Source organism: Triticum dicoccoides, chromosome 2B, assembly GCF_002162155.2.
Source record: "Triticum dicoccoides isolate Atlit2015 ecotype Zavitan chromosome 2B, WEW_v2.0, whole genome shotgun sequence".
Lineage (NCBI taxonomy): Eukaryota > Viridiplantae > Streptophyta > Magnoliopsida > Poales > Poaceae > Triticum > Triticum dicoccoides.
Window position 1 is genome coordinate 815,037,360 of NC_041383.1, and position 10,411 is coordinate 815,047,770.

The 10,411-nt window shown below is 39.4% G+C and overlaps 1 protein-coding gene across 1 annotated transcript; it reads right to left on the reverse strand.

The window, feature by feature from the left end:
* Window positions 1-5,422: 5,422 nt before the first annotated feature.
* LOC119366549 (peroxidase 12-like) lies at window positions 5,423-6,673 on the reverse strand. The gene has a single exon (XM_037632303.1). The coding sequence runs from the start codon at window positions 6,588-6,590 to the stop codon at window positions 5,565-5,567; it is 1,026 nt and encodes a 341-aa protein (XP_037488200.1). The 5' UTR covers window positions 6,591-6,673; the 3' UTR covers window positions 5,423-5,564.
* Between the last annotated feature and the right edge of the window lie 3,738 nt (window positions 6,674-10,411).

A 10,411-nucleotide genomic window follows, 5' to 3' on the forward strand; every position in this document is an offset into this window, starting at 1 on the left:
ATAATGCATGGTGAGATGGCATGCTCAGCCCCGTATCTTGGCACGTGCAAACCAGAGAGGTTAAATAGGGCCTCCAAATTTCAGGGGCCCCATTATTAGAGATTACTAATGATATTGAAGAAGCTCAGGTTGGCATTCAGCTACCGTATGGCTGTACCGCTCTCGAGCAGTTTCAGTGAGTTTTCTTTCTAGTTTTGTTTGGATTATCCTGTTTACTCTAGTTTTCAGCTTTTTTACTTTTTACTTTTGAGTTTTCAATTTATATTTCACTTCATATTCAGTTTTTATTCATGTTAAGTTTTTAAATTTCATCTAGCTTTTCGTTTTCTTTTGGTTTTATTGTTTTGCAATTTTTCCTTTAATAATATTATTGCACATTTAAAAATTTATCAATAAATTGTGATTTTTTTAATATGCAGTTATCATTTTATGAAATATGGTGAACTTTTTAATATATAGTGAATATTTTATTATGTACGCTAAATAGTTTGAGTGCATACTGAATTTTTAGTACTACAAGAATATTATACAATACATAAGTTTATTTGAAATTATTTTTAAGTCACTAAATCCTAAAAATTATCTAATAGTTGGTTTTTCATAGGAAAATCAACTGAAAAATGTAAGCAGAAAAGAATACAAGAAAAGTCGCTCAAGGGACTGCACTAGTTGAAAAGTAGAAAAGGTTGGCATTCTATTTTTTTTAGAACCAGGTTGGCATTCAGTTAGTGACTGCTCACGACCAGTTACACTGAGTTTTCTTTCCAGTTTTGTTTAGGGTTATCCGTCTGGTTTTCAGTTTTCTTACTTATCAATTCATATTTCTTTCTTATTTTTATCTTTCATATTCGGATTTTATTCCTGTTTATGTTTTACCTTTTCCCAAATTCATCTTTGTTTTTTTCCTTTCTTTCGATTTCCTTGCATTTGTAATTTCTCATTTTTAATGATTTTGTTGTGCAATTAAAAATTTATCAATAGACTGTGATTCTTTTAAATACACAATTAAAATTTTATAATATATGGTGGACTTTTAAATATATAGTGAATATTTATATTGTACATTGAATATATTTTTAATACTCCTGGTTATTTATTTAAAGTATATATTTATATTAATATGTTTTTCAATATTTATATTGTAAAATACGCACAGTTAGTTTGCAAATGAAAATCAACCAATAAAAATGAATATTTTTGTTTTGCGGGTGGATAAAAATGAATATAGAACGAATAGAACAATAAGACTCCGTGCATCATGGATTGCACCATGGGAGTGCACCATGGATTGCCGCAGTGGGCTGGCAAATTACGCTCAATCTTCTGTGCAGCCTATACTATTTGCGGTCTTTCCAATTTGACGCTTCAACAAGACTCTGTTTTTCATAGTGTTTAGGACAGTTCAATCCTTCTAAAGTTTATTATTGGTCATGGGAACGTTCCAAAATGGAATTCTAAGTTTGTTTTGTTTTATAACTTATTCACAATTTCAAATATGTTCATGTTTTAGAAATGTTCCTGTTTTTTTAACTATCCAGAAATTACAAAAAAAATATAATAAATTTTTAAAGATATTCCCAAATGTGAAAAAGCTTTCGAATTCTAAAAATGTTCACAAATTTTGTAAAGTTAAAACACTTAATAATGTGTCCAGAGGTTTGGAATTTTTTTGATATTTTTTATAAAATATTTATGCTTTTTTTCCAAAAAATCTTAATATATTTTAAAAAAATCATCATTCATAAAATATTTATTTAAAAATGAGTCATGATTTCAAGACTGAAATAAAAATTATTAAAAACCAGGCAAGGCCAAAATAATAAGGAACCGTCTAAAACCTAGTATAACCAAAAAAACATTTAGCAACACTCACTCATGCTGGCTTGTGAGGGTCATCCTTCTAGTTGATGCAAACGGCATATCAGCAAATAGGAGGTCCCATTTATTTGACACTAGGTGCGTTAGATAGGTGGTGTCAAACAGCCGACCACCCATGTCATTGTTGTCTGAAATTAGTAGTATTACTAGATGATACCCCACACGTTGTTGCGGAGATGTTTTGTAGTATATTTCATCGATATATAATTGTGTGCAGCACGAATATTTAAAGTAATAAGGTGTCTGCTAAAACTAAAAATACATATAATTTATTGTGATTGATTATTATACTTTAAAACATAAATAGCATAATAGAATGAAATTTCTCATGCGTGTTTGCATGTTGAGGTGAATATTTCTATTTTTTTTAAATAATACATTTTTTATTAATTTTCATAAATATTACGCTCAATAAAAAAAATTCAACTATAATACACCGTCGGCCCGCTGCAGGCCGACTGGGCGTAGTTGGCCCACAGCGGGCCGATTGGATTCCAATCCGCCTACAGCTGGCCGACTGGCCCCTGTCGCCCCACTGTGGGCTGATTGGGTCGTGTCGGCCCACTGTGGGCCGACTGGAGCTAATTGGCTCGCTGTGGGCTAATTGTTTTTGCAAAAAAACATAGGCATAAAAAATATATGTTTAAAAAAATGTTAATCATATAATTAAAAAATATTAAACGTGTATAAAAAAATGTTCCTGATGTATACAAAAAATGTACAATATATATGCAAAAAAGTTCACATAAAAATATGTTTTAAAAAGTGTTAAGCATGTATTTAAAAATAGTTAAATGTGTGTATAAAAAATGTTCCTTATTTATAAAAAAAATTATAGAATGTGTATGAAAAAAAGTTGACACCAAAAAAATATGTTTGAAAAGTTGACATTTTTTCAAATACATGATTAAAAATTGTTAAATGTGTGTATAAAAAATGTTCCTTATCTATAAAAAAATATAAAATATGTATGAAAAAAAGTTGACACCAAAAAAATATGTTTGAAAAAAATGTTCTTGTTCCATACAAAAAGAGCAACCAATCATACTTATGTCCGTGATGCTTTCATACCAGATCCGGAGCTGGGGACCCAATCAGCCCACAGTGGGCCGACAGGGGCCAGTCGGCCAGCTGTAGGCCGACTGGAATCCAATCGGCCTGCCGTGGGCCGACTAGGCCCAGTCGACCTGCAGCGGGCCGACGGTGTATTATTTTTGAAATTTTTTTATTCAGTGTAATATTTATGAAAATTAATTAAAAAAATGTATTATTTTAAAAAAATAGCCACTCATGGTGGCTTGTGAGGGTCATCCTTCTAGTTGATGCAAAAGGCATATCATCAAATAGGAGGTCCCATTTATTTGACACTAGGTGCGTTAAATAGGTGGTGTCAAACAGCCGACTACCCATGTCATTGTTGTCTGAAATTACTAGTATTACTAGATGATACCCAACACGTTGCTGCGGAGATATTTTGTAGTATATTTCGTCGATATTTAATTGTGTGCAACATGAATATTTAAAGTAATAAGGTGTCTGCTAAAACTAAAAATACATATAATTTATTGTGATTGATTATTATACTTTAAAACATAAATAGCATAATAGAATGAAATTTCTCATGCGTGTTTGCATGTTGAGGTGAATATTTTCCTATACATGGTTACATGTTGAGGTGAGCTTTTTGCCATGTATAATGCATGCTGAGATGACATGCTTCCATCAGAGAAATAGTTAATTAAGGCTAGCTATTTAAATATAGAATAGTACATAAGTTGAGGTTCTATGACGTTATATGTGCGGCAGTTGCAGTCTTGGGGATACCTGGACGTGTTTGCACAAAGTGATTAGTAGTGGCAGTTGACGCCGTGCAATTCCTATGGTGTAAAATAATTGTTGATTGCCCGCAGCGACCTGCTATGAGCTCGCCCAGGTTGGCATTTGGTTACTGCCGCACCTGAGCGGTTTCACTGAGTTTTCTCTCTGAGTTTGTTGGGGTTTTTCCGTTTAGCCTGGTTTTAGTTGTTTTTTCCAATTTATAATTCATTTCTCATTCTCTTTTTCATATTCGTTTTTTGTTCCTGCTTAAGTGTTTTTCCCCTTTCCACCTTTTCCCGATTTCATTAGGGTTCTTGTTTTTCTTTTGTTTTTCTTGCTTTTGCACTTTCTCCATTGTTTTAATAATTTTACTGTACAATGAAAAAGTTCTCAATATATGGTGAATACTTTTTAATATATAGTGAACATTTTTCAATATATTGTGAACTTATTAATATATAGTGAATATATTAAATATACACTGCACATTTTTAAAGACACACTGATTTTTTTTAATATGTGACGAATATCTTTTTAATATATTTTATTTAGCATTTCCTAAATATTTAATTCCTAAAAAACGATCCAAGAGTTAGTTTTCCAAGGGAAAATCGACTGAAAAAGAAATAAAGGAAGTCGCTCAAGGGAGTGCGCCACGCATTGGCAAAGTGGGCTGGCCAACTAGGCTTGAACCTGTGTGTAGCCCTTACTATTTGACGCCTCTATTTTAGATTTCCCTTATTTGACGCTTCAAACAAGACTCCGTTATTTATAGTTTTTGGCACGGTTCAAACCTTCTAGAAGGTTTTAGACTAATTTATTATCGGTTTTAGGAACCTTCTAGAAGTGAATTTGCTGTTTTTTTCCTTTTCTATTATTATTATTATTATTATTATTATTATTATTATTATTATTATTATTATTATTATTATTATTATTTTGTTTTGAGTGTTTCTTTCAGAAAATGTTTACAAGTTCGAAAATTGATGATTTTGAAAACTGTTCATGTTTTTAAAAACTTTCAGAAGTTAGAAAAACTATCGGAGTTTTTAAATAAATATTGGCAAAAAAAATTAGAATTTCAAAAACAGTTCCTGAAATTTTGGAAGCAATCACAATTTTCGAAATATGTCCGTATTTACAAAAATGTTAACGGTTTGATAAAATAGTCACGTTTCTCAAAACATATTAATTTTTTTAAAATGTCTACCTTATAAAGAATGTTCATGAAAAATATTCATGTTTTTATGTTGATAATTAATAAAATCTCCTAAGAAGTTGAATATACCCCCCAAAAAATAAAGAACCATCTAAGACCTAGTAAAACAAAAAATATTGTAGCAACACTCGCTTTAGCAGCTTAGACTAAAATGCGTTGGCCCAGTCGTCATGGTATGTGTGTGTCACCCTTCTATCTGGCGCAAGGAGAGTAGCACCAAATAGGAGGTCGTAGGAGTATCATTATTTAACACTAAAGGCGTCAAACATCACAGGGTACCAGAGGACCGGCCACCGGAGTAGTTAGCAGCCCGGTCTGCATGTCGGGGCTCGGTTAAGCCTGCGAGTGCAACTGCCGGCCCTCGGTTAACGCTAGCTTGAAGCTGACATATTTCTTTTTCTTTTTGACTAGACGTTATATTGACAGTGACAATGTACTTTGCGTTTCTCTTGGTCTTAAAGCTGATCCAGTCAGACATTACGATGTTACTGATGATCACACACGCGCTGAGAAGAAGATGCATACGAGATTTGACCTCTCATCTTATTACTAACTAAGACAACATGCTTGCACAATTAATTAAAAGTTTAAAACACACCGGCTTAACGGTCACTCACTCACACTACGTTACATCGATAGAACATGTCTCTCACATGTCGGCGGCGATCCCCTCGTCGCGGGTGGTGGCGGTCTCGATGTCCTGGACACGCCTGTTGGGGGCGGCGCAGTTGTTCCGGATCTCGCCCTTGGTGCCGGTGAGGAGGTCCATGTTGCTCATCTTGGTCATGGACCTGGCGAACTGCTCGAAGAAGGCGCCCTCGTTGAGGGAGAAGCGGGTGGCCATGCGCTTGGTGGTGGGGTGGTCGATGAGGCCCTGGTCCGACTTGAACAGCCCCTGCCTCGCGATCAGGTCGAAGTAGTACTTGTTGTCGAAGGCGTCCGGCGTGCGCACGTCGAGGTTCTGCGTGAGGGTGCCGGCGGGGTTGTCCCCGGCGCACTTGTTCCGGAGAGAGGTCGCGAACTTGCCGTCGATGGCCGGGTTGGTGTCGAACACCGGCTTGAAGCGGTCCTCGAAGGCCGGGCAGTGGGCGACGCCGAAGGTGTGCGCGCCGGAGAGGGACACCAGGTCGGCCACGTCGAGACCGCGGTCGCCGAAGGAGGAGACGAGGGTCGACACATTGAAGAAGGGCGCCGGCAGGAGGCCGACCTGGTCCTTGGTCGCGGGGGCGAGGGCGTCGCGGCGGCCGAGGGCGACGTCGAAGCGGGGGCCGCCGGCCTCGACGAGGGAGTCGCGTGTGGCGAGCACGGTGATGTCGGCGCAGGAGACGGTGGGCCCGCAGGCGCGGTGCACGGCGGCGCGGATGCGCTCGATGAGGTCGAGCGCCACGGGGCGGAGGGTCTGGTTGGGGAGCTCGTTGAGCTCGCTGCCGGCGCCCTTGAGCAGCACGGACGCGTCGCAGCCCTGCGGGAAGCAGTCGTGGAAGAGGATGCGGATGAGCGCCGGCGCCACGCCGACGTCGCGGCGGAAGGTCTCAGCGACGTGGAACTCAACGATGTGCTCCAGGTCCGGGCACGTCGACGCGTGGAAGTTCGGCGACAGCTGGCCCTCCGAGGAGTGGGCGGCGGCGCAGAGCAAGGCCAGTACGGCGACGGCCGCTGCTACTCTGGACGCCATCGCTGAGGCAGAGCTTTTGCCTTCTTGCACTTGCACCTAGCTAGCTAGCTAGCTTAGCTACGTACGACTGAGGGAGGGAGGGAGGGTCGTGTGGCTTGCACAAGATACCCACTACCCCTTGCTATTTATACACCAAACGGGACGGCTAGTCACCTCCGAGCTGGCTGGCTCGATCCGATCCACATGCGATGTTCAAGTCGCAGAGATTAACTAGACAAGAGAGAAGACTAGTCGCAGAAAGAGAGAGACTAACTGGAAAGTAAAGAGGAAGATGCAACATGTGCAAGTTGCATGGACAAAGGTCAGGAAGATCAACTGGCCGGCCGGGTAGGGTACCTCAGCTCGTGTCGCTTCCTCGAACTTTCCTCCTTGTTTCCACGTGAACTTTCACCTAACACCACAGTGACATACATGTTGGACATAGTGCTATATTATTATAGTGTATATGCAAGGAAAAAAGTGGCATAGATTGCTAGACAGATTCCATGAATCGAGTACGTGCTTGCTAATTTGGTAGGGCATAATTTACGGATCAAGCAAGAGCATCCAGTTGGATCTACTTAACGGACATGTATCATTCTGAACGACACCAAGCTACGGGTTAAGTGATTGATTATTTAACGGCGGCTACCGAAGCTAAGCTAGGTGTGGTTAGTTGGGGGTCAAGTGTCGTCTTATCTCTCGGACGATGCATGCAAAGCTACGTACCACTTGCATGACAAATTAAAGCCGCTGAAAGTTCGCCGCCGGGCACGTGCTGCACTGTACCACAACACTTTTTTCTTTTACTATATTAGCTACGTACGTACACTGGATCGGGTCAGTCAAGGACATGGTATGGACGCGTGCTTTCCTAGCTCCTACCCAAAAAGTCATTGGCTCTTCGATTGTCGCCCATCCATGAGCAAATAAGAGTATCTACAACCGGACCCCTCAAACCCGTCTCAAACGCTCGGACAGGCCGCCCGGTCACTGCCTGGTCATGATTTTTCAATCCAAACGGGCCTCTCGGACGACCCTCAAACGCTCGGGCAGACCAACACCCCCATATCTAGCCCAAATATGAGACGGATATGGGGCCGCCCGGGCCCGCCCGCCACGTTGGACTGACGAAAGGGTCCAGGACAGAAACGCCCTCAAACCCGACGGTCTGCAGCTCGTCTCCTCCGTTGGACCGCTGGCGCCACTTGGCGCAGCTCCGGCGGGCCGTGTAGTGCATTGCCCGACTATTTAGGTCGACCGGCAGCACCGAAACCCTACCATCCATCCATATTTTGCTCCTCCTGTCCGCCGCCACCGCCACTTTCCACTCCAACCGTCCATCTAGTAGCCATGCCCCCACGCCGCCGGGTGAGGAGCGAGCCCTTTCTGACGCCGGAGAGCCGGCTCAAGCTCCTTGAGAAGATCCGGGCAAGGCGCAAAGCCTAGATCGTCGCGGGGCTACCTCCAGATGGAGTGGATCCGGAGGAGGAGGAGGTGGTGGAGGTGGAGGAGGAGGAGGAGGAGGAGGAGGAGGAGTTGGAGGATGAGCCGGAGGAGGACGATGTGGGCGACGCTGGTGACGGGGATCTGCAGGTGGAGCAACAGGCCATCCTCTATTCCCTCCGGTCGGAGTCAGCTGCGGAGGCAAGACACCTTCGCCTGTAGGAGATGGAGGCGAGGCCGCAGACAAGGCGGAGATGTTCGCCTACATGGATGAGGTCGAGCAGGAGGAGGATGAGCCGGAGCCCCCCTACCTGCTCGTCCAGCTGGCGCCTGACACCATCGTCATGGACATCTCCGACGACGAAGAGTAGCTAGGATAGTACGTAGATGTAGTATGCAGGATTACTTTTGCATGTTTTGTATGAATTTAGGAGATGAAATATGAGAGAGGTGGATGCAAAATGATCCACAGGACAGGGTAGAGAGATCCCAAACCCTAAGTACAAAAGGGGAACAAGAAGCATGGACCAAGGTCAGAAAATCAAGCTGTTCCTTGAACGTTTCCCCTCTTGTTGGCTCCTATACTATATGCATTTGCACGTGACAGACAGCCCCGCATATGCTGCAGAGCCTTACTATACAGCCAAGGAAAAAGTACACCCGCAAACTCCTTTTTACCGGAGGCGGGATGTACGGGAGCCGAATCCACCATCCACTTGCTTTATGATTTGTGCCTAAGTAGGGTCCATCCATATGTATAATCATGTATTAAGACATATGACCTTTTGTATATAGTCAAATTAATGTCAGATGTCATGCAGAGGCAGTACTTTTTGCAGTGGATTGTACGCATGCATGCAACATCTCTCTCCTCTCTCTCAAACAAATCCATGCATTTTATTTTTGGTTATATTTTTAGATGACCAATATTTTTTACAGCTTTGTACTATTATTTAAAATTTTCATATATTCAAATTCTTGAACATAAGATCTTTATAATGATACCAATCTTGAATATATTTAAACTAGTTTAACTTCTACTATTTCAATCATATTAAAATATTAATTTCACTCATTTCAAATTACAATTTTCGAAATGATTGAAATCAGTTATAGAAATGATTGAAACACTTTTCCGAATATAGTTTTCTTTGTGAGTTTCATATTCTAGCTTGTGAAATTGTTTCTTCAAAGGAGTAACTATGATGTGTTTTACTGAAACTAGTGAAATTTATCTTTTGTAATAAGTGTAATCAATTTTTTGAAACAGGTGAAATATATTATTTCAATTGAGCGACTGTAGTGTGTTTTTCGAATGAGTGAAATGAGTTATTTGAAAAAAGTGAAATATATCTTTTTGGTGTGAAACGTCTTTTTCATTGTGTGATACTGATATTTCTGTTGAGTGAAATATATTTCAATATTTTTTTCATAAATACGAAGTGAAATTAGTTTCTCATATATATTTTGTAATGAGTGAAATCAGTTTTCCGAAACTAGTGAAATGGGTGAAATCTATATTTTGTAAATGAGTGCAGTGTGTTTTCTGAAATGAGTGAAATAAGTTATTTGAATAAAAGTGAAATAAAACCAATTTTTGTTGTGAAACTAATTTTCCAGTGTTTGAAACTGATATTTTTTATGTGCGGAATATATTTCAATATATTTCTTAAATTTGTAGTGAAATTAGTATTGCAAATGAGAGTAATGTGTTTGCTGAAATGTGTGTAAATCTATTTTGAAACGAGCGAAATGATTTTTTAACTTCTATTAGCGAAACAGTCAAAAACACTTTTATGAAATAAAGGATCAATCTTATGTTTTATGAAAGCGATATTAAAATATAATTAAAATATAAAAATAAGAAATTAGTGAAATAGGTTTATTTAAAACATGTGAAATTGAGTATTTCAAACACGTCTAAGTTGCAGTCAAACACGTCTAAATTGAATATATTAAACTTCTATTTTACTATTATATCAAATATATCTATGTCTTTGTGAGTTTCATATTCCAGTTTGTGAAAATGAGCAAAACACTAGAAAAAACTTTTATGAAATAGTGAAACAATTTAGTGTTTTATGAAAGTGATTTCAGAGATAATTGAAACATATAAAATAAAATATATTTTAAAAATATCCAAAATTGATCTTGTTCTATAGATCTTGTCACCACAAATTTAAATATACAAAAAGTTTCAATAATGAACATTTGGTTCAAAAGATATAAGTCATTGAAAATATGAGGATGAAAATAAAATGCATGCCATATGTATTCCGTGAGTGAATGCATGCATGCATGCACCATTGTCTCTACTCTAACTCTCTCTTCTGTAAAAGCTGACAATATCTGACACTAATACATGTATTGCTATATGTAGTCTAGTATCTGAAAAT

Coding starts and splice junctions, on each gene's coding strand:
- LOC119366549 (XM_037632303.1), bottom strand. CDS start 6,590: ATGGCGTCCAGAGTAGCAGCGGCCGTCGCCGTACTGGCCTTGCTCTGC.